The 25,251-nt window shown below is 42.1% G+C and overlaps 1 protein-coding gene across 1 annotated transcript in view; it reads left to right on the top strand.

The window, feature by feature from the left end:
• The window catches only part of gpr107 (G protein-coupled receptor 107), a 32,481-nt gene extending 12,401 nt beyond the window's left edge, over positions 1 to 20,080 (top strand). Inside the window, exons 13-18 of the mRNA XM_021601762.2 lie at positions 124 to 254; positions 435 to 478; positions 4,741 to 4,790; positions 5,626 to 5,709; positions 7,530 to 7,648; positions 18,742 to 20,080. Coding sequence (XP_021457437.1) covers positions 124 to 254; positions 435 to 478; positions 4,741 to 4,790; positions 5,626 to 5,709; positions 7,530 to 7,648; positions 18,742 to 18,832 — 519 coding nt within the window. The 3' untranslated portion in view covers positions 18,833 to 20,080. The remainder of the gene's footprint in view (positions 1 to 123; positions 255 to 434; positions 479 to 4,740; positions 4,791 to 5,625; positions 5,710 to 7,529; positions 7,649 to 18,741) is intronic.
• Positions 20,081 to 25,251: the final 5,171 nt, after the last annotated feature.

Below are 25,251 nucleotides of genomic sequence, written 5' to 3' on the forward strand. Positions count from 1 at the left end.
ATGATGATGGGTCATATTTATATAGTGACAAGGGATAGGCTGATTAGAAATCTTTACCCAAAAAGCAACCTAGTGGGGAATGCAGTGGCACTGATGGGAGCACATGACCTTTGACCCCTCCAGGTGCTGGCCAACGTGGCATACATCATCTTGGAGTCCACAGAGGAGGGCACAACGGAGTACGGCCTGTGGAAAGAGGTGCTCTTCCTGGTGGACCTGCTGTGCTGCGGCGCCATCCTCTTCCCCGTGGTCTGGTGAGTTCTGAGGTTCTCTATGGGCAGTGTTTCCCCAAGGTTTTGGTTTTCTAGGTGCCCCGCCCCAAAGTACCCAGAGACCAGCTGACTACTTTGAAAGAGCGATTATTTTAGATAATGGCCACTCTCCTCCAGTTTTCCACTTGGTATGACATTTCTCCTTTTCTCACTTGTCCACAGGTCCATCAGACATTTACAAGAGGCCTCATCAACAGATGGGAAAGGTATGCTTCCTTTTCGCTTAAGAAAACATTCATTTTTGTGTGCCAGTGCTTCTCTGCAGTTGGCCACCTTACTGCGACAACATATTCAAAAACAAGGGCAAGCAGGGAGTTAAAATCTTTCATCTAATGGGACATTTCCACTTAAAATCAACTCCATATCCTCATGTCCATGGTCCTACTCCCAACCACAGAGTATAAAACTGTGGTCTGGAATAGTTTTTCACCCCAGCTATTTTCCTGTTACAACCCAAGTAACCTCTCATAAAAGTTTAAACAATTCCAAAGTCTTTTGAGAAAAATAACAAAGTAGTTTGGAGTGAAATGGTGGTCTGTGAATATTTTAAGGGCAAACCTTGATCTAGGTCATGGGCAGCGTTGTTTTCTCCTAAAAGCTTAGTTTTACAGTGAGTGTTTTGCTCTGCCGTAGCTGGATGCTCTCTGACTAACTTATTCATTGCCCTTCACTGTTTGTACTTCACCCTGCATTCCTCATCATAGTCGGTCAGAGTTCAGCTTTATTTGAACCATCACTCCCACACATTCAGATATTGAGGAAAGTTGGGACCCAAGGTGTTGTCATTGGGGTGGTTAATTTTGAGGTTTATAAGAGCTTTGATTGGTTAAATCTCTGATTGGCTTATGATGGTCAGGAGCTGTGGATGAACTGCGGATGTGAATGAGAGAGCCTTTAACTATTTCCATGCCAGGGTTTACATGCTTATAGTTGCGCAGTTCCACACTTTTTTGTTGGTAAACCAATGTCTCGTTAGCTCGTGTGGCTCAGTTGGTAGAGCATGGCGCTTGCAATGCCAGGGTTGTGGGTTCGATTTCCACAGGGGACCAGTACGAACATATGCCGCTGCCAAGTCATATTGCCTAGGAACTTGCTATAGCTCATACAAATGTGAAGGTTCCAGGTTTATTTATTTTTTCATTTCAAAGAAAGATGGATGTGTCAGATGGATGAGTCAGGAGAGAACCAACAGAAGCTTTTTTTCTGACAAAGTTAACTGTAGGTTCCTATTCGGTTTTCTCAGTAAAGATATGCTGAAGCTAACATAACGGTGTCCCGTCCCCTTGCCAATACACTGCCAAATAGGGTCCTTTTTTTAGCTTTTTGTTCTGTGAGCTTAGTCAGTCGAGAGCAATAAGGCCTCTCAAAGCATAGCAGGATACCCTATGGCAGGGGTAGGCAACTCTGTTCCTGGAGTGCCACAGTTACTGCAGGACTTTGTTCCAACTAGGCACCACACCTGGCCAACTGAGCTAATTGATCAGTTCAGTGATTGCCTTAATTTAACACACCTAGTCTCCTAGGTTGGTTAAATCAGAAACATGAAGAACCAGGGTTGCCGCCCCTGCCACATGTTCTCACTGCTGTCCCCTAAGTGCTTGTCTTTAGAAAACGACACCAAGATCTAATGCCGTTGCCTTGGTGTACGAATTGGTTTTCTTTTCTTCCCGAAACACTTTTTCTTTGTCCAAAAAAAATTATAATCCTGTTCCTGCTCACCAACATTTCCTCCATATGTGATATATAATATGGTCTAGTGTCTTTCAAAGCCAGTTCCATTGCATTTTTTTATCGATCCCCTCTAATCAGGGACTGCTTTAGACCTGGGACAACAGGTGTGTGCAATTATACTGAACATAAAACACAACATTTAACAATTTTACTGAGTTACAGTTCATATAAGGAAATCAGTCAATTGAAATAATTTCATTAGGCCCTAATCTATGGATTTCACATGACTGACTGGGCCTGGCTCTCCAATCGGAAGGAGTTTTTCCCCACAAAAAGGCTTTATTACAGACAGAATTACTCCTCAGTTTCATCAGCTGTCTGGGTGCCTGGTTTTAGATGATCCTGCAGGTGAAGAAGCAGCATGTGGAGGTCCTGGGCTGGTGTGGTCACATATGGTCTGTGTTTGTGAGGCTGGTTGGACGTGCTGACATTTCTGTTAAACGGCGTTGGAGGCGGCTTATGGTAGAGAAATTAACATTACATTCTCTATCAACAGCTCTGGTGGACATTCCTGCAGTCAGCATGCAAATTGCACACTCCCTCAGAACTTGAGACATCTGTGGCATTGTGTGACAAAACTGCACATTTTAGAGTGACCTATTGTCCCTAATTAAATCATGCTGTTTAATTATCTTATGATATGCCAGACCTGTCAGTTGGGTGGATTATCTTGGCAAAGGATAAATGCTCACTGACAGAAATGTAAACAAATTTGTGCACAAAATTTGAGAGAAATAAGCTTTTGTGTGTGTGGGAAATTTTGGGGATATCTTATTTCAGCTCTGGAAACATGGGACCAACACTTTACATGTTTGCGTTTTTATAATTTTGTTCAGTTTAATTATTGGGTAGAACAGAACCATCACTCTCCAGAACTCTCAGGGTAACAGTAGAATACCACTGGCCTATTGTGCTCCCCTTCTCCTTGTTCCATGCAGAAGTTTTTCTGTTGAAGTTTTCAGCCACCTAATTAATTCCCGTTCTACTCGTGATTAGACCAGGCGAGGAAAGGGAAAAGCACAGCTACCAGATCTGTTTCATTACTGAAATGTCAGGCCATTTCACATACATTCAGGTTGGGCTCGTCTTATAGCACTTGTCAATGAGCTGGCTCTCATGACATTCCTATCATGAATGGGAGCTCATAGAAGGTTCTGTCTGTGTGTGAATTGTGTCAAATGTCTCATTTTGGACAGACTCCATTCCACAGTTCTTTAATTGAACAATAGGCAGTATGATATTTTTTATTTTTATTTATTTTTATTTTACCTTTATTTAACTAGGCAAGTCAGTTAAGAACAAATTCTTATTTTCAATGACGGCCTAGGAACAGTGGGTTAACTGCCCGTTCAGGGGCAGAACGACAGATTTGTACCTTGTCAGCTCGGGGGTTTGAACTTGCAACCTTCCGGTTACTAGTCCAACGCTCCAACCACTAGGCTACAGACCTCACCAAATCCAAAGCTGTTACAATCCACAAGAGATTTGTTTGTGCCATTTCGACTGTAAAGAGGGTGTTCATACCATATATTCTTGGTGTTAGTGTTATAATTCCTAGTTGTTTAACAGATCAAATAGAAATTGGTTGCTATCTGACCAAAACTACATCGGTTACAATTCAGTACGAGAAAAAGTCAATTTTCAGTCAACATTCATGAAGATTTAGGAATCGTGCCTTCAAGTTTTTTTTTCTCTCTGGCTGACCAGTTATAAAATGTAATTGATTGACCAGTTCCAATTCCACGTGGTTGCTCCTTAAAGTCAATGAACAGCCCATAGAGATGATGGAGTAACCATTCCAAATGAACAATCCACTGTTTGTTTCCATGCAGCTAATTGAGTTTAGTTTCCTCATCAGTGCACCTGTATCAACTCCCTTAGCGCTTCGCTTCTTAGTGTCGAAATTGTGTGTGCACAGTATGTGTGGTACATATGATTTATTTATCAGAGCAGACGTTATCACTCAGAGCCACATGCATGTCTGTATGTCTACCTTGTCTGGTAGAAAGCCAGGAGTCTTTCTATAAATGTTTTAGGGTTGAATAACCTAGTGTAGCTTCAGACGTCTGTCTCTATGGGTAGGTAACCACCACAGGCTGAGTAGATTACGGCACAAAGCGTTCAAATTCCTCGACTCCACAGTAGGTTGTTATGGCACTTCCATAATTGCTCACCTGGTTTCAAAGTGGCTTGTTTTGTCCTAAGTAGGCCACAGTAAGATCCATACTTATAGCTTACTGTCCTCTTTTTGAAGTCCCACTTCTGTGGAGGAAGTTGTACAGTGTGAGAATGATGAATGACTGTACAAGTCGCCCTCCATTTCTTTCCCCTCGGGGTCACATTTCTGTTGGAAGGGGTTCAGATTGCATCAAGGCACTTTGCAGCGTTATTACATCCAATACAGCCTTCTCTGATGGGCCTTTTTAGCCTTCTACGGATTTATATCGGGCCAAACGTCTTGGATCACTTGCTTTTTTAATCATCATGCAAAACTCCTCAAATTAGAAGTTCCCCTAACCTTTACCCGTCTGATTCATTCAATGTTCTTTTTAGAGGTGTTTTAATAAAAAGTGTCATATACTCTACTTATAGAAAACCTTTTTCTTCATCTCCTAACTTTTCTAAAAGGTGTCTCAAATGAGCCATGTTTATTTTTGGAGGGGGATGACAGATGTGTGTTACTAAAAAGCTCTCACAGGTCTTTGCTATCTTATTAATAATGTCATTTTTTTTGCAGCTGCTATCAACCTTGCCCAGTTGAAGCTCTTCAGGCACTACTATGTGATGGTAAGTTTCCTCTTGTCATGCTCTTCAGACACTCTCTCTCTCCTCACAAACAGCTCCATCAATACACACTGCAGGTGTGACGATAGGCCACACACACACACACTTGTTTGCACACACCAATGCATACACACAGCCACATGTACGCCTTTTTAAATGGAAACAAACCCAGCATTGTGTCTACGTCTGTCTGTATGGAACTCCCTAAAAACACTCCACTTCGACACAAGTGTCTTTTCATAGCAGGTTTGGAGAGCATTTTCGCTAACCCCGCTACATTTAATTATCCTGACCTGCTAGGAAAAGTGATAGCTGTATTGAAGTGGCGTGTTTTTAGGGAGTCTGTACAGTATATGTGTGCACGGGTCTTACTTCATCTTTCATCCGTTCCACTTCGGTGGAGTCATTACAGCTCCCTCTTTGTATTAATTGAATCGTGAATAGCCATGTATGAAACCCCTCCATAAAGATATTACAACTGTTGGGCTGTCTCGCTCTCGGACATTCTGTTTTTGATTTCTTTATCTGTCTTGTTGGTGTTTAACATGTTCATCTCTTATTGTAATGTCCACTCTGCAAACAAAGGGGTTGTGCTTTAGTTTTCTCGCTTTCTCCCTCTTCTCTCTCTGTTGTATCAACGTTCATATTGTCAGCCAATGCCAATCTTCCTGATTATGCCTTGTAAACTTGTTTTACTTTCTGTTTCCCCATTTGCCTGTCTCTCTCGCTCTCTAAAAAGTGACTGAAAAGAAGGATGCTCCGTTTTCTTATTTATATCTGTGTTCAGAAAATTGTTTATCATTTATCTAATGTCTGTATTTCTCTCTCTCTCCTTCAGATTGTATGCTATATTTATTTCACCCGTATAATCGCAATTCTCATCAAGTTCATTGTTCCCTTTCAGTGGAAGTGGCTGTACCAGGTGGGTGTCCACCTATGTTTTGTTTAACGGTAAAACAATACTAATATATATATATATATATATTTTATATTAGTCCAAGTTAAATACACTGCTCAAAAAAATAAAGGGAACACTTAAACAACACAATGTAACTCCAAGTCAATCACACTTCTGTGAAATCAAACTGTCCACTTAGGAAGCAACACTGATTGACAATAAATGTCACATGCTGTTGTGCAAATGGAATAGACAACAGGTGGAAATTATAGGCAATTAGCAAGACACCCCCAATAAAGGAGTGGTTCTGCAGGTGGGGACCACAGACCACTTCTCAGTTCCTATGCTTCCTGGCTGATGTTTTGGTCACTTGAATGCTGGCGGTTCTTTCACTCTAGTGGTAGCATGAGACGGACTCTACAACCCACACAAGTGGCTCAGGTAGTGCAGCTCATCCAGGATGGCACATCAATGCGAGCTGTGGCAAGAAGGTTTGCTGTGTCTGTCAGCGTAGTGTCCAGAGCATGGAGGCGCTACCAGGAGACAGGCCAGTACATCAGGAGACGTGGAGGAGGCCGTAGGAGGGCAACAACCCAGCAGCAGGACCGCTACCTCCGCCTTCGTGCAAGGAGGAGCAGGAGGAGCACTGCCAGAGCCCTGCAAAATGACCTCCAGCAGGCCACATGTGCATGTGTCTGCTCAAATGGTCAGAGACAGACTCCATGAGGGTGGTATGAGGGCTCAACGTCCACAGGTGGGGGTTATGCTTACAGCCTGACACCGTGCAGGGCGTTTTTCATTTGCTAGAGAACACCAAGATTGGCAAATTCGCCACTGGCGCCCTGTGCTCTTCACAGATGAAAGCAGGTTCACACTGATCACATGTGACAGACGTGACAGTCTGGAGACGCCGTGGAGAACGTTGTGCTGCCTGCAACATCCTCCAGCATGATCGGTTTGGCGGTGGGTCAGTCATGGTGTGGGGTGGCATTTCTTTGGGGGGCCGCACAGCCCTCCATGTGCTCGCCAGAGGTAGCCTGACTGCCATTAGGTACCGAGATGAGATCCTCAGACCCCTTGTGAGACCATATGCTGGTGCGATTGGCCCTGGGTTCCTCCTAATGCAAGAGAATGCTAGACCTCATGTGGCTGGTGTGTCAGCAGTTCCTGCAAGAGGAAGGCATTGATGCTATGGACTGGCCCGCCCGTTCCCCAGACCTGAATCCAATTGAGCACATCTGGGACATCATGTCTCGCTACATCCACCAACGCCATGTTGCACCACAGACTGTCAGGGGTTGGCGGATGCTTTAGTCCAGGTCTGGGAGGAGATCTCTCAGGAGACCATCCGCCACCTCATCAGGAGCATGCCCAGGCGTTGTAGGGAGGTCATACATGCACGTGGAGGCCACACACACTACTGAGCCTCATTTTGACTTGTTTTAAGGACATTACATCAAAGTTGGATCAGCCTATAGTGTGGTTTTCCACTTTAATTTTGAGTGTGACCTCCATGGGTTGATAAATTTGATTTCCATTGATAATATTTTTGTGTGATTTTGTTGTCAGCACATTCAACTATGTAAAGAAAAAAAAGTATTTAATAAGAATATTTCATTCATTCAGATCTAGGATGTGTTCTTTTAGTGTTCCCTTTATTTTTTTGAGCAGTGTACTTTAACAGTATGTTAATCCTTAGTTAAAACCAGTTTTGATTGGGAAAAAAAGCATTTTTGATCCATTTTGAAAGGCTTTTATGTTTTTTACGTTTAGCTGTTACAATGTACTGACACCATTTTTACTACTACCCATTTCTCTTTCTTGATCTCTCTCCTTGTCTTCAGCTATTGGATGAGCTGGCCACGCTGGCATTCTTCTTCCTGACGGGCCATAAGTTCCGCCCGGCCTCCTACAACCCCTACCTGCTGCTCTCTGTGGAGGACGACGTGGAGATGGAGGAAGTGTGAGTCTGACTAGCACCAAATCATTATCAAGCACACATCAGCATCTTGGAACGTATAGTCAGAAGTTATAGTCAAAGCACAGACAAAGTGTGACCGACCATCTCGATTCGGTCTTATGTAGCAAACTTTGAAATTGTTTTTTTCATTGGATAAAAGTAGGGACTCGGAGCTAGAAAATGGTATATCATACACTGCAGTTGAGGAAGAAATGGAAATAAAATTCTGCTTTGAAAGTTGATAAACTTATAACCCCACTTTTGAGAAAATGGGCCTTGAATGTTGGGACAGCTACTGGAAAGCTCTTTGTTTTAGCCCTACCCATCTCTTGAAGGATTCACATGAGGCCATGTGCTGAACGTGGAGTATTCCAAAGATTTCAAGATTTAAAGGCTGGTTTATATTAATTCTATCGACTTGTCTGTATACAGGTGTCGCAGTGACATACTAATAAATTCATGATATGTCAATCTACCAAACCAGGCAACTAAAAGCTACTTTCTAAACAATGTTTTTTATTTTTCTAGCTTGTTAGGTGTAAAGGATAGAGTGAAGTGGTTCCTTGCATAGTGGAGTCATTTGAACTTTAATCCCAACACGTAATATTACTGCATTAATCTACAGGTAGCTAAAGCTAACCAACTAGCTTGGTTCAATGTTAGGTAGCTAGCTAACTAGCAAAGCAAATGGATCTGAGATGCGAATAACATTTACTACACAGATCATACACGTAACGTTAGCTAGCGAGCCAGCCAGCTAACATTGGCTAGCCAGCTAACTGTACACTTTAACTTGCAATGAAGATGACCTTCTGACAAAATTAGAAACGTATAATATCTGAAAATGTATCTAGCTAGACTCTTACCCGTATTCATGGATGAATGCTTATCCCTCTCTGATGCCATGGTTGCTCTTAGTTTGAAGATGTAGTCCAGACAGGTATTCTATACAACAATCTTCTGTTCTCTTTTCGACTCCCTCCGCATTTGCAATCAAACGCCTGGATTTTCTCCTTAGGTATCATACTCTGCTTCCACTTGGCATTCCAATGATTTCAAAACTTGGTCCTCCAGAAAGTGGAGAGCCTTAGCAACACTTGTGCAGTGCTTTGTGATATCTTTCAAAAAAGCTGCTTTTAGGCCTCCCGGGTGGCGCAGTGGTTAAGGGCACTGTACTGCAGCGCCAGCTGTGCCACCAGAGACTCTGGGTTCGCGCCCAGGCTCTGTCGTAACCGGCCGCGACCGGGAGGTCTGTGGGGCGACGCACAATTGGCATAGCATCGTCCGGGTTAGGGAGGGTTTGGCCGGTAGGGATATCCTTGTCTCATCGCGACTCCTGTGGCGGGCCGGGCACGCTAACCAAGGTTGCCAGGTGCACAGTGTTTCCTCCGACACATTGGCTTCCGGGTTGGATGCGCGCTGTGTTAAGAAGCAGTGCGGCTTGGTTGGGTTGAGGACGCATGAGCCCGTACGGGAGTTGTAGCGATGAGACAAGAATTGGATACCACGAAATTGGGGAGAAAAAGGGGCTAAAAATAAAAAAAACACCCAAAAAAAGCTGCTTTAGACATTTACACACATACACTGCTTTACACATACTGAGAAGCTCCTGTTACAGACAGAAGCATGCTACATGGCAAACTCATCTCTCATGTCCAGCCCATCCATTATCTCAGCCAATCACAGTCCTTTCTTTTTCTGTGACTTTAGGATTATAATTTAACAATTTTATTAGTATTTACAGATGGCATACAAGTTTGCTTTTAAGGCACATGTAAGTTCCCATGTTCCAGAAGGCATTTCTGCCAAAAAACGCATTTTGATCAAATAAAATAACTTTCAAATGTCTGAAACTGTGAAGTAGTGACTCGCCTAGTTTCCTGAAACGAGTCACAAATGGCTATGGCTTTTGTCTCGAATTCGTCACTACGGGTCCAGGAGTATTGTATGCTTTTTCACACTGCTGAGCCGAATCAAGTGAGTCAAAGTGTACTGGTCTGGCCTGGTTATGCATCTACCATAGGGGCTCTATTCATGCTGGAAAGGACAATGTGAATAAAAAAATATCAGCGCCAGTACGGTTTGGGTTGGCATGATGGTGTCAAAATAGAACCCTCACTTACTGTAAACCAGGCACCTCGCTTTTTTCTACTTCCTCTATCCTTACTCGCCATTGTGGCCCACATGAAAAAACTGTGTCAGTTTTATCACCTCCCCCTGTTGTTCTTAAGTGTCACCCCTCCCAATATGGTCTGGTCTGAGGACAGCTGTGTGACTTCTCCCTGTCACCCTAGGTGCCACCTGTTCAATGCAGAGAGTTCTACCAAGGCCCCTGGGGCACCCAATGAGAGGAACCCAATTATAGTGGAATTGACAGCATTTTAGTAACATGAAATCTTTTAAAATTTGTTCATATACACACCCAGCCAGAATTACATTATTATTTTTAACATTTTCTGACAAGCGAGAACATAGCTGTGCAAGGCAGTTAACCCACTGTTCCCTGGGCGCTGAAGATGTGGATGTTGATTATGGCAGTCCCCCACACCTCTCTGATTCAGAGGTTGGGTTAAATGTGGAAGACACATTTCAGTTGAATGCATTCAGTTGTACAACTGACCGTTTAGATATGGTAATTTTTTGTAAATTCATAGAATGTTTGGGAAGGATGTATAGTAAGACATTTGTGAAAATTCTGAAATATATTGGGAAAGCGGCCGTGCGTTTGAACAATTAATACACTGCAAAAAATCTGTGTTCAGGACCAGAGTCTACACAGACCGGTGTGCCATAGCCACAGAGCTACAGTAGGCCTATATGCAATGAAGCGATTTGTCACACAGGCCTGCCATCATTCACTTTGAACTGGATTGTGTGTTTACAGGCAGAAGCAACAGCGCGACTTTAAATTTTTAGAAAACATTCGCCAAAAGCCACAAAATATTACCCGAATGAATTCTGCAAATATGTGAATACCATGGGAGTCTTACAATTGGGAACATCACTATCCTATTTTATTTATTTATTTAATTTAACCTTTATTTTAATAGGCAAGTCACTTAAGAACAAATTCTTATTTACAATGACGGCCAAACCCAGACAACGCTGGGCCAATTGTGCGTTGCTCTATGGGACTTCCAATCACGGTCGGATGTAATGCAGCCTGAATTCGAATCAGGGACTCTAGTGACGCCTTTTGCACTGAGATGCAGTGCCTTAGACCGCTGCGCCACTCGGGAGCCTATTGATCAAACAACCATGAGAAGTTAGGCTAGCTGCCTATTCACATCAACAAGATCAAAACTAATGCGAGATGAGCTAAAATCAAACATTAGATCAACCTTCAACTAGTTAGCTGTCAAAATGGCACTGATGATGGGGACTAGTGGTCTGCTCGTCCTTCTGCAGCTTGCCTGCCAATGCATGCTTGTCCCAACCCATGTTTATACAACTGAATGGGAACTTCCCTGCCCGCTTATTTGATCGATGCCAAAAACATTTGATTGACAACTAAGAGATGCTAACTGTAGATAAGTCGTTCAAGTTCAGCATAGCAAGCTAGCTAGCAAAGCGATTGAACATTTCTTGCTCACTAACCAAATGACACCTGCAGCATCTCTAGCTGTAGCCAATAAAAAACGATGAGGGGAAAAAGTTGGTCACTCACCCACTCCTCCTATGACATCTTCCCAGCAGCTAGCTAGCTAACGCTATGCTCCGGCTTTTTAGCTAGCCAGGGGTGTCAAAGTCAGGGTAGCCTAGTGGTTAGTGTTGGACTAGTAACCGAAAGGTTGCAAGTTCAAATCCCCGAGCTGACAAGGTACAAATCTGTTGTTCTGCCCCTGAACAGGCAGTTAACCCACTGTTCCTAGGCCGTCATTGAAAATAAGAATTTGTTCTTAACTGACTTGCCTGGTTAAATAAAGGTTAAAAATAAAATTAAATAAAAAAAGTAAATCAGCTTACAGACCATTTACATTTTTTTTTTTAAAAACAACGAATTTGCGGGCCAGACATAGCCTATTTGTTTTTACAACAAAACGTTAAACTGTGACCCGAACATGGTCATTGTTTTATTTGTAAAAAATATGTCCCTTTTATAATGTCCACATGATGCTGTTTATATAGGATTTTAACATATTAAAACAATAAATTAATTATATTTGTCCAGCCTCTGCTGATATGCTTCCAAATGTGCATAATCTGCTGTGACCCTAATTGAAACGTATTTAATAACACAAATAAAACTATAGGTCGTTGTAAAACTTAAATGTGTATATTATTTTGCACAAAATGGATCACCGGTGTGGTTGAATTCAGCATTTCTGTATGGTGAACTCAAAATGTAGCTAGTTGAGTAGCCAACCTAGGCTACTGCTCAAATGTTTCTGTAATAGGCCTACATGCCTGTTGCATGGTGTTAATTGTCAAGCTTTAAAAACCAAGTCAGCATTTTAGTAGCCTAGCTAGGACTGTGGTATGTCTGTACACTTTTCCCACTGCTGCATGCTGTAAACGGGACACACGAAAGTAGCACAATTGAAGTTGCGAGCGCATCGGGCTGTAATTTTATAAAGTAGATGACTCAACTGTTGACTGATATTTTATATTCGGTCCACGGGCCTTGTTTGTCACATACGCTAGTCTTAGCCAAGTTATGACTGACTTGTGATCATTTCCCTTACTAGTTTGAGTGTATTGACATTCCCAACCTTAGTTACAGTCATCTGTATTTGTCCAGAATATTGAGTAACTGAAATGATGCATCCCGGCAGCAAACAATGTACCAGGCCAGCTGTGATTTTACAACATGATAACAATCTGTTTTGGACTACCAAGAAATGTATTGGTGAATTATATTACTCATGCATTGAACTGCAATCATCTATTCTGCCAACAATACCTTACTGTACGTCATGGAATTTTGATCCAAATAGAATCTATTTTTAAAACCTCTTATGAAGTTGGTTTTGAAGCATAAACCGTGAATTTGATGTTTTTGACTAATATTATGATTGTCTGTTTTCATATCTGCAAAGTAGTTAAAACGCTGTCAGTTCCACTTTAAAAGGAACATGGCTATTTGGTGCTCCAACCTACATACAGTACACCAGCAGACCTGCTTCCATTCACCTTGTCTACCGTTTTCTTATTTTAGGCGCTTTTATCTTTTTTTTTTTTTTACTCAATCTGTTTTTAGAGTGTCAGTATGTCGACGTCCCTGAGATACTTAATCAATGTCCTCTCGCCCTCCTCCCGAGCTTTCATCCTCCCTCCCGCTCCATTTCTTTCTCTTCATCTCTCCATCCAGGTCACAATGGAGCCTGCCGCACTCATCCTCCTCCCTTGTTCCACCTCTCTCCAGGCTCTTCTACCTGTTTTCTCTCCTTTTTTTGTTCTTAATATCCAAAGTGTACCATGTGTCCTTGGTCCCTGTTCTCTCCCTACCTCCCTCTGTGTAGACTGTTGTATCTTACCCAAGGGGGCCAAATAGGATTTTGGAAACACTTCCCAGAACCAGCTGTATTTATGAATTATATATACTGAACAAAAATATAAACGGAACATGCAGCAATTTCAAAGATTTTACTGAGTTAGTTCATATAAGGAAATCAGTCAATTGAAATAAATTAATTGGTCTCTAATCTATGGATTTCACATGACTGGCAATACAGATATGCATTTGTTGGTCACAGATACTTTAAATACATAAAGTAGGTGCGTGGATCAGAAAACTAGTCAGTATCCAGTGTGACCACCATTTGCCTTATGCAACGTGACACATCTCCTTCGCATAGAGTTGATCAAGCTGTTGATTGTGTCCTGTGGAATGTTGTCCCACTCCTCAATGGCTGTGCAAAGTATCTGGATATCGTCAGGAACTGGAACATGCTGTCGATCCAGAGAATCCCAAATATGCTCAATGGTTGACATGTCTGGTGAGTATGCAGGCCATGGAATAACTGGGACATTTTCAGGAATTGTGTACAGATCCTTGCGACATGGGGCCATGCATTATCATGCTAAAACATGAGGTGATGGCGGTGGATGAATGGCACTACAATGGGCCTCAGGATCTCATCACGGTATCTCTGTTCATTCAAATTGTCATCTATAAAATGCAATTGTGTTCGTTGTCCATATGTGAAGAAGCCGGATGTGGTTACACCTGGTTTGTGGTAATGAGGCTGGTTGGACGTACTGACATATTCTCTAAAACAACGTTTGAGGCAGCTTATGGTAGCGAAATGAACATTCATTTCTCTGGCAATAGCTCCGGTGGACATTCCTGCAGTCAGCATGCCAATTGCAACTTGAGACTTCTGTGGAATTGTGTTGTGTGGCAAAACTACACATTTTAGAGTGGCCTTTTTTTGTCCACAGCACAGGGGTGCACATGTGTAAAGATCATGCTGGTTAATCAGCTTCTTGGTTTATCTTTGCAAAGGAGAAATACACAGAAATGCCTGCACACACAACTGTAGCTCTCCTAGGAAGAAATTAGATCTTTCTTGATTTAAGGCCTGAATAATCTTGGTAAACCCAGAACAAAAATTGTATGTAATTTGGTCAGATCAATTATTTAATCAAGTTAAAACATATATTAAGCACCTCCCTTAAACGGTAACTCTGCAAGTGTATGGACCCAATGTTCTTTGCAAAATTCGAAAGATGTGAGCACCTGGGAAATTGTGATTTGTCCAAATGATTCACAACAAAAAGATCTGCGTACTAGACCAAAGTTCCTCGTTAGTTGTCATATCTCAGTCTGTTGACAGTCGCTGCTATCATTTATGTTAGGTTCATCTGTCCACGAGAGATTAGGGCCTGAATGCCAGGAGTTGGCTGGGTGGAATAATGAGCCTATAGCACACCTAGCAAGACTGCTACAGCAATGGAGCGCGACAAAGGTTAAACTATTTGGGGCAAGGAGCAGGAGTGCCAGGTGCAGCTGGTTAACTGGGTCTAGGCTGCGCCGTCCTCCCCCTCCCTCTCCTGTCCGGCTTCTAGCGTCCTGCTCTCCTCTCGCCGGCCTGGATGCCCAGAATTGGGTCACTCGCCTGGGGAGCTGGCACCAGACCCACAGACCAGGAGCTGAAGGGGGAGTGGACACACACACAAGCGTACAGTAATGACTTTAAACTCAGGGGTGTATAATACAAACATACAGACTCACCTGTGTACATGTACACAAAAAACAAATCCAATGCCTGTTGTCATGCATGCTAAACTGTGTTCAAATACATACTGTAGCATACAAACACAGACTCGGGCTCCACATTTTCTACACACTTCTTTCCCCCTGTTTATTCCTGACGGGCGGGGCTTCAGTGGATGTTCTGAAAAGGAGTGTGGTATATAGTTGACTCAGCTGCCGGGTGTATGAAGATGTCTTTTCTTCCAAGCTGTTATTGAACATAATGAGGTGGTGGTGGTTGCTTTTGAAATGTCTTTCTTGGCCTTGCGTTGATTATTCCAGCCACAACTATTAACTCGCATTCAATACATCATTCAATACATCTAGTCAGTCCCAGTACACATGTTTACTGAGGCAAGTCAAGAAAATATGGCTTATGTGTTCTCAAGAGGACTTTAAATATTTTTTTCATTAAATGAAATGGAGGCCTGTATTCTTAACCACTCATACTCTGAGAGGCTTTAAGGTCCCCTCTGTCCATTCATCATAATCTACAGGCAAAACTGATCCTAGATCAACACTCCTCCGAGAGGCTTTATGAATATGGGCACAGGTAATGTGCCTTGATTCTCTGTCTGGAGGTCAGGAATTTCCCTACAACTGTTTTGTTATATGCATGACCTAGTCTGTAACTGTTTTTTTTCCTAGTGGCTCATCGAAGTGCATTAAACTAAGATAGGAGAAACAACCAAACTATGTGATCAGAGTAAAATATACAATATGTTGCCATGGGTTATGCCCAACTGTGGGATCTCATGTGGTGTCCCTCAAGGCTCTATTTTAAGACCCATTCTATAAATAATCTACATGCTCTCTCTTGTCTCTTGCCCTCCTGTTGTGTTTGTTTCATGTTAATGAATTCTGTGTTCCTGGTCCAAAATGACCACCCCATTATAGCTGACTAAATCCATAATAATACATATATCATCACCTAATGTTAGATCTTTTTGTCAACTTAAGTTGTTGTGGACATTACAAGTTTTTAACTTCTATTTGCTATTTATAGCCTATAGGCCTCATTGACCTGAGTTCATACAACTCGTTTTTGAGTTTTTAAAAAAGCACAATGTATGGATTATTTTGACTATAACAAACACTCAGATGAAACGTATTGTGCTATTTATTACATACTACTTTGTATCAAAGTTTAACAAGGACTCTCCTCACCAGTGTCATGATCAAAGATATGATCAAGAGCTTCACATACAGTGTATCGTTTGGTCATTATGCTACCACAGAATGAATTGTGAGCAAGCCCTTAAAAATGCTTTATATACCAGAGCTGTGAGAAAAGTTGGATATATTATAGAAACAATGTTGCGATTGTGAGAATGCCAACAGGTGTGGTTCCCGTGGGGGGAAAGATTCTATTGAGGAAAGGTTCCTGTGGTGGTTGCCATGGAAGCCAAGAAGGGGAGTGAGGTGTGTGTGCGCTCAAACACATGCATGTGGGGGTCTGGGAGAGCTAGTGTGTCCATCTGATGAATGGGCATGTGCCTGAACTCAATTTTATACACTAATTGTAGTCTCACCCATTCACTTGTAATGGCTGGTCATTTTTGACCAGGAACACCACAGCTGTAAAAAAGTTAAATAAAACACCCAAAATGTAATGAAAATCATCAAAATGTATTTGTTCAGATGTCCTGTGTGGACAAAGTCATGGAACCTTATGACAATCAGATTAACTACATTTTTCAGAGAGAACTTGTAAATCGGTCCAATTCGACCAGAACACAGCAGGTGGGTTAAAAATAATGGTGTTCACTTCTAATGTTAGACTGACGATACACAGATCTACATCAAAAGAGACCTGGACACCCTTGTGTACATAAAGAATCCCACACTGGAGGACTATATGCATTCTGTATTTATACTATACCATTTAAATACATACACTAAGTGTTAGGGACATTTTCAAAGTGGGACCACACACAGTATGAATTAAACATGGGCTGTATGTTTGTGGAGCAGCCCGAGGAGGCTTTCAAAGAAAGTGGAACATTCTGAATATTTCAAAAATTCCTTCGGGTTCTTTAGATGGTACTCCCATTTTGTGTGCTTGAGGCAGGTATTTGGTCAAACTCTACCTAGAGGTATGCCTTGATTTGGATGCCTAGATTATAATTACTTTTTTTTACACACATATATATTTCACCTTTTATTTAACCAGGTAGGCCAGTTGAGAAAAAGTTCTCATTTACAACTGCGACCTGGCCAAGATAAAGCAAAGCAGTGCGACAAAAACAACAGTTACACATGGGATAAACAAATGTACAGTCAATAACACAATATAAAAATATGTATACAGTGTGTGCTAAGGAGGTAAGGCAATAAATAGGCCAATAGTGGCGAAGTAATTACAATTTAGCGATTTACACTGGAGTGATTATATGTGCAGATGAGGATGTGCAAGTAGAAATACTGGTGTGCAAAAGAGCAGAAAAACAAATATGGGGATGAGGTAGGTAGTTGGTTGGATGGGCTATTTACAGATGGGCTGTGTACAGCTACAGTGATCGGTAAGCTGCTCTGACAGCTGATGCTTAAAGTTCATGATGGAGATATGTCTCCAACTTCAGTGATTTTTGCAATTAGTTCCAGTCATTGGCAGCAGAGAACTGGAAGGAAAGGTGGCCAAATTAGGTGTTTGGGGATGACCAGTGAAATATACCTGCTGGAGCGCGTGCTACGGGTGGGTGTTGCTATGGTGACCAGTGAGCTGAGATAAGGTGGAACTTATAGATGACCTGGAGCCAGTGAGTTTGGCGACGAATATGTAGCGAGGACCAGCCAACGAGAGCATATAGGTCGCAGTGGTGGGTAGTATATGGGGCTTTGGTGACAAAACGGATTGCACTGTGATAGACTGCATCCAATTTGCTGAGTAGAGTGTTGAAGGCTATTTTGTAAAGGACGTTGCCGAAGTCAAGGATAAGTTGGATGGTCAGTTTTACGAGGGTATGTTTGGGAGCATGAGTGAAGGCTTTGTTGCGAAATAGGAAGATAAATCTAGAATTAACTTTGGATTGGAGATGCTTAATGTGAGTCTGGAAGGAGAGTTTACAGTCTAGCCAGACACCTAGGTATTTATAGTTGTCCACATCAGTCCGAACCGTCCAGAGTAGAGATGCTAGTCGGGCAGGCAGGTGTGGGCAGCGATCGTTTGAAGAGCATGCATTTCGTTTTACTAGCATTTTAAGAGCAGTTGGAGGCCACGAAAGGAGTGTTGTATGGGGTTGAAGCTCGTTTGGAGGTTTATTAACACAGTGTCCAAAGAAGGGCCAGATGTATACAGAATGGTGTCGTCTGAGTAGAGGTGGATCAAAGAATCACCCGCAGCAAAAGCAACATTTATTATATATAGAGAAAAGAGTCGGCCCGAGAATTGAACCCTGTGGCACCCCCATAGACTGCCAGCGGTCCAGACAACAGGCCCTCCAATTTGACACACTGAACTCTATTTGAGAAGTAGTTAGTGAACCAGGCGAGGCAGTCATTAAAGAAACCAAGGCTGTTGAGTCTGCCGATAAGAATACGGTGATTGATTATCTTATTAAACTAACTTATTAAATGTCAACTGTCTGCAACATGCAGCTGTTTCTTATGCTGGTTGGGTGGCTAGGGATGGCTAATAAACCTAGTTAATTGGGTAATTTAATGGTCTGCGGCCAGTTTATCATAGTACTTCATCCAAATCCAATGGTCCTGAGCTGTCTGGGTGAGGGACTATCCAAAGGGACAATCCAAATTAAGTTAGACCAATGTTTCAAGATGCTTGTTCCATCTGTACTGAATGTTGGGATGTGGTGGAGGTTTTCAGGGTTGACATTTTTTATTTAAAAAAAAAAAATATTTGGGGGACTAAATCCTATGCCTTTTTCTGCTGCCGCTTCAGAATAATGACCTCAACGGCGATGGGAGATGGAGTGAAGAAAGTGAAGAGGAGTGCAAATGGACCGACGGAAGAGCGGGAGAGCATGGCCTGATGGGAGATGTAGTACCCCAGCTCAGCCAAATACAGCGTCTCTGGACTATGTGGTCACAAGTGTGGCGACGGACACTCATTGCCCAGACATGAATTCTTAACCCACTTCACTTGTGTGTGGGTAACAGCCCAATATTAACTGGGGAACCTCCAACTATGGTTTAACAATGGTGGTTCTAACTGTATCTATGTGTATGTTAATGTATATCAATGAAATGACCCTCTGAATCAGAATTATCCTTTGATGTTAGAGTGAAGGAAATGTGGGGACTCCAAGTAACTAAGGCCACAATTCCTTGTCTGTTTTAATTGATACACTGAGGCTGCTGTGCTTGGTAATTATTTGTCTTTGTTATTATTTATTTTCTAATGTACATGCAGCATGATATCTCCTGTGACTCACCATCTGCCACACACACAAACAACAAAATACGTTCTGATGAGACAATGTCAAAAGCCAGTGGTAAAGAACACTATTTATTTATCCCTTCTTGCAAACCATAAAGTGGAAAAACTTAACTTCTAGTTTTAATGAAATACAGCATCTCACAAACTGACGGATCACTTTTTAAAATATATTTTTTAAGTTATTTGTGTTGTGCATCAGATTATTTCTGTTTTCCCTATTCTTCCTTAATTTGTGGTGCTTCATCTGCAGTGGAGTGGTACTGTGACTTATGTTTGTGAGATGCTTACAGATGCCCATTTGGGTCAAGGTTCCCTGCCTCGTGTGAGTCTAGCTTGTGGGTTGCAATTTGTTTTGTCAGCAAGTCATTTTCAGGGAAAAATCCATTGGCCCGTCAAGTTTTATTTTTGGTAGCAATGAAACTTGTCTAACTGCTTGAGAAACTGAGGCGCCATATAGAATATCCAATATCTTGATGTACTTTTACTTCTCCCTATACCAACCATATGGTCAGAGGTGACTGATAAATGTATTTAAAGTCAGTATGGCCAAAGCGGAAGACCACATCTTCAGTGGCGGAGAGGGGTATACTGACCGATGATGCCATTATTTGTTGATCAAGATGTTGCTATGTCTATATTTTGTTTATATAACAGTAATGCAAAACACATTGGCCTCCAGACCAGAAAGCAATGGGAGATAGATAATTATGTTTGCTGATGTTTGATGTTGCACATAAGCTGTGTTTGTTTAAAGACTCCATATATCGTTAAATTACAAAAGGAGATGAACAACCATGTAAATACTTTATCCTCTGTTCATAAAGGCTTTTTTGATCCTCAATTGACGTCTTTTGTTTTTAAAGCTGTCTTATTAATTGTCCCTAAATGCTATGCATCACATTTTCTGAGCTCAATTAGAATTTTGATGGGGACATGTTTAAAAGGGGGTCTGGAAGAGAGGCATGTAACAAAAGCCCTCGCCCACCCTTTCTTGTTTGTTCTGGAACAGGCTTTTTTGATTTCTGTGGCGTTTGAGGGAGACAGATGGATGCTTTCAATAATACATTGACAGGCTTGAGATGTGTGGGAGGTTGGTTAGTCTGGCAGCACAATTTGGAGGGACTGCTCTCTCGCCATGTACAGGAGGCTACCGAGGGGAGAACGGCTCATACTAATGTCCGGGACGGCGCAAATGAAAGGGCATCAAACACCTGGAAACCATGTGTTTGATGTATTTGATTCCATTCCACAAACTCCGCTCCAGCCATTACCACAAGAACATTATCTCAAGGTTCCACCAACCTCCTGTGTTTTGTGCCACTGAAAGCAGTTTTACAGATTTGTTAGAACTAAAAAAATAAATACACAAAATGTATACATTGATAGAATGACAGATAATGGACCTATATACCAACCAAAAACACCTTTTGTCAAAGTAGATAACAACAGAAAAGTCTAGTGGACATTGCTAGTCGTCTAGCCTTGTAAACATCTGCCAAAATTATTTAATTACGAATAGGCTTTTTTTTCCCAATTTGCTTTGAATAGAGCATCTTTGTTTAACATGAGCCCTACACATTGTGGATTCTGTAGTAGCCTGATATCAGGAAAAATATAGATGTCCATTATGCTTGAATTTATTCTAATGCATGTATTTTGGTATTGCTTTTCGAATGAGACTAGAAATGAGAGAACAGGTCATGCGACCTTTGCATGGCTTTGAAAGGGGAGATTCCATTAAAACACGTCACTTCGATACAGCTAGGACTGGAAGTTAATTTTTTGTAGCAGGTTAGGAGAATTAGTTTAAGGTTAAGAAAAGAGTTAGGGTTTGCGTAAATGTTCTCCTAACCTGCTACGAAAGGTCACTTCCGGTTGTAGCTGTATAGAAGTGAGGGGAGACTATAAGGACACAGATTACGTTGGACGCCAGACATGTACAGTGCCTTGCGAAAGTATTCGGCCCCCTCCTCCTCCTAGTACTCTCCTCCTCCCAGTACTCTCCTCCTCCCAGTACTCTCCTCCTCCTACACTCTTAGGGAAAAAAGGAGCTATTTAGAACCTAAAAGAACCCTTTTTGGTTGCAGGTAGAATATATATACAGTGCCTTGCGAAAGTATTCGGCCCCCTTGAACTTTGCGACCTTTTGCCACATTTCAGGCTTCAAACATAAAGATATAAAACTGTATTTTTTGTGAAGACTCAACAACAAGTTGGACACAATCATGAAGTGGAACGACATTTATTGGATATTTCAAACTTTTTTAACAAATCAAAAACTGAAAAATTGGGCGTGCAAAATTATTCAGCCCCCTTAAGTTAATACTTTGTAGCGCCACCTTTTGCTGCGATTACAGCTGTAAGTCGCTTGGGGTATGTCTCTATCAGTTTTGCACATGGAGAGACTGACATTTTTTCCCATTCCTCCTTGCAAAACAGCTCGAGCTCAGTTAGGTTGGATGGAGAGCATTTGTGAACAGCAGTTTTCAGTTCTTTCCACAGATTCTCGATTGGATTCAGGTCTGGACTTTGACTTGGCCATTCTAACACCTGGATATGTTTATTTTTGAACCATTCCATTGTAGATTTTGCTTTATGTTTTGGATCATTGTCTTGTTGGAAGACAAATCTCCGTCCCAATCTCAGGTCTTTTGCAGACTCCATCAGGTTTTCTTCCAGAATGGTCCTGTATTTGGCTCCATTCATCTTCCCATCAATTTTAACCATCTTCCCTGTCCCTGCTGAAGAAAAGCAGGCCCAAACCATGATGCTGCCACCACCATGTTTGACAGTGGGGATGGTGTGTTCAGTGTGATGAGCTGTGTTGCTTTTACGCCAAACATAACGTTTTGCATTGTTGCCAAAAAGTTCAATTTTGGTTTCATCTGACCAGAGCACCTTCTTCCACATGTTTGGTGTGTCTCCCAGGTGGCTTGTGGCAAACTTTAAACAACACTTTTTATGGATATCTTTAAGAAATGGCTTTCTTCTTGCCACTCTTCCATAAAGGCCAGATTTGTGCAATATACGACTGATTGTTGTCCTATGGACAGAGTCTCCCACCTCAGCTGTAGATCTCTGCAGTTCATCCAGAGTGATCATGGGCCTCTTGGCTGCATCTCTGATCAGTCTTCTCCTTGTATGAGCTGAAAGTTTAGAGGGACGGCCAGGTCTTGGTAGATTTGCAGTGGTCTGATACTCCTTCCATTTCAATATTATCGCTTGCACAGTGCTCCTTGGGATGTTTAAAGCTTGGGAAATCTTTTTGTATCCAAATCCGGCTTTAAACTTCTTCACAACAGTATCTCGGACCTGCCTGGTGTGTTCCTTGTTCTTCATGATGCTCTCTGCACTTTTAACGGACCTCTGAGACAATCACAGTGCAGGTGCATTTATACGGAGACTTGATTACACACAGGTGGATTGTATTTATCCTCATTAGTCATTTAGGTCAACATTGGATCATTCAGAGATCCTCACTGAACTTCTGGAGAGAGTTTGCTGCACTGAAAGTAAAGGGTCTGAATAATTTTGCACGCCCAATTTTTCAGTTTTTGATTTGTTAAAAAAGTTTGAAATATCCAATAAATGTCGTTCCACTTCATGATTGTGTCCCACTTGTTGTTGATTCTTCACAAAAAAATACAGTTTTATATCTTTATGTTTGAAGCCTGAAATGTGGCAAAAGGTCGCAAAGTTCAAGGGGGCCGAATACTTTCGCAAGGCACTGTACTTATGGCCTTTTCCATAGAAGAGCCATGGTGCATGCTTTTAGGGAGTCCCATTGAAGGGGTCGAAGGGTCCACGTGATGTCAGACTAGGGGACACACTCACTTCAAGCCACTTTGATATAAAGTGATTTTGAGAGCATTTTCCTAAACCTAATTTAAGTCTCCTAACCTGCTATGTTAATTATCTTAGCCTGCTGTGTAAATTTCTCCTAACCTGATACGAAAAAGTCACTTCGGTATCGGTGTTTCATGTCAGACTAGATGAGCCGGAGAGCAGTTCAGCCAGTTGGCGACAAGAGTCAGCACCGACAGGACAGGTGGCACTGACTTCGTGCAGAAGGGATGAATGAATAGGCCTACCCACATTAAGACTGTCCAAAGCCTAAAAAGTTCCTCTTTTTTTTTATTAATGAAGAGGTGAGCCTGATGAGGTGAACAGCAAGTGAGGTAAACATTTGACAACAACAAAAACATGTTTTTGAAAATGACACTTTTTGGCGGGGTCCATAGGCTAGGCCTACAGAATAGAGCGCAGTCTAGCACAAAGATAATTTTGAAATAATAATGTTTAAATTTCTTTCTTATATTATGTCTATAATGTGGTGTGGGGGCTGTGCTTTGGCAAAGTGGGTGGGGTTATATCCTTCCTGTTTGGCCCTGTCCGGGGGTATCATCGGATGCGTCCACAGTGTCTCCTGACCCCTCCTGTCTCAGCCTCCAGTATTTATGCTGCAGTAGTTTATGTGTCGGGGGGCTAGGGTCAGTTTGTTATATCTGGAGTACTTCTCCTGTCTTATCCGGTGTCCTGTGTGAATTTAAGTATGCTCTCTCTAATTCTCTCTTTCTCTCTTTCTTTCTCTCTCTCGGAGGACCTGAGCCGTAGGACCATGCATCAGGACTACCTGGCATGATGACTCCTTGCTGTCCCCAGTCCACCTGGCCGTGCTGCTGCTCCAGTTTCAACTGTTCTGTCTGCGGCTATGGAATCCTGACCTGTTCACCGGACGTGCTACCTGTCCCAGACCTATTATTTAAGAACATTTCAACATCTTAGCCATGTTCTGTTATAATCTCCACCCAGCACAGCCAGAAGAGGACTGGCCTCCCCTCATGGCCTGGTTCCTCTCTAGGTTTCTTCCTAGGTTTTGGCCTTTCTAGGGAGTTTTTCCTAGCCAACGTGTTTCAACACCTGCATTGCTTGCTGTTTGGGGTTTTAGGCTGGGTTTCTGTACAGCACTTTGAGATATTAGCTGATGTATGAAGGGCTACAGTGCCTTGCGAAAGTATTCGGCCCCCTTGAACTTTGCGACCTTTTGCCACATTTCAGGCTTCAAACGTAAAGATATAAAACTGTATTTTTTTGTGAAGAATCAACAACAAGTTGGACACAATCATGAAGTGGAACGACATTTATTGGATATTTCAAACTTTTTTAACAAATCAAAAACTGAAAAATTGGGCGTGCAAAATTATTCAGCCCCTTTACTTTCAGTGCAGCAAACTCTCTCCAGAAGTTCAGTGAGGATCTCTGAATGATCCAATGTTGACCTAAATGACTAATGATGATAAATACAATCCACCTGTGTGTAATCAAGTCTCCGTATAAATGCACCTGCACTGTGATAGTCTCAGAGGTCCGTTAAAAGCGCAGAGAGCATCATGAAGAACAAGGAACACACCAGGCAGGTCCGAGATACTGTTGTGAAGAAGTTTAAAGCCGGATTTGGATACAAAAACATTTCCCAAGCTTTAAACATCCCAAGGAGCACTGTGCAAGCGATAATATTGAAATGGAAGGAGTATCAGACCACTGCAAATCTACCAAGACCTGGCCGTCCCTCTAAACTTTCAGTTCATACAAGGAGAAGACTGATCAGAGATGCAGCCAAGAGGCCCATGATCACTCTGGATGAACTGCAGAGATCTACAGCTGAGGTGGGAGACTCTGTCCATTAGACAACAATCAGTCGTATATTGCACAAATCTGGCCTTTATGGAAGAGTGGCAAGAAGAAAGCCATTTCTTAAAGATATCCATAAAAAGTGTAGTTTAAAGTTTGCCACAAGCCACCTGGGAGACACACCAAACATGTGGAAGAAGGTGCTCTGGTCAGATGAAACCAAAATGGAACTTTTTGGCAACAATGCAAAACGTTATGTTTGGCGTAAAAGCAACACAGCTGAACACACCATCCCCACTGTCAAACATGGTGGTGGCAGCATCATGGTTTGGGCCTGCTTTTCTTCAGCAGGGACAGGGAAGATGGTTAAAATTGATGGGA

This window comes from Oncorhynchus mykiss, chromosome 5 (genome assembly GCF_013265735.2).
Source record: "Oncorhynchus mykiss isolate Arlee chromosome 5, USDA_OmykA_1.1, whole genome shotgun sequence".
NCBI classification, from domain to species: Eukaryota; Metazoa; Chordata; class Actinopteri; order Salmoniformes; family Salmonidae; genus Oncorhynchus; species Oncorhynchus mykiss.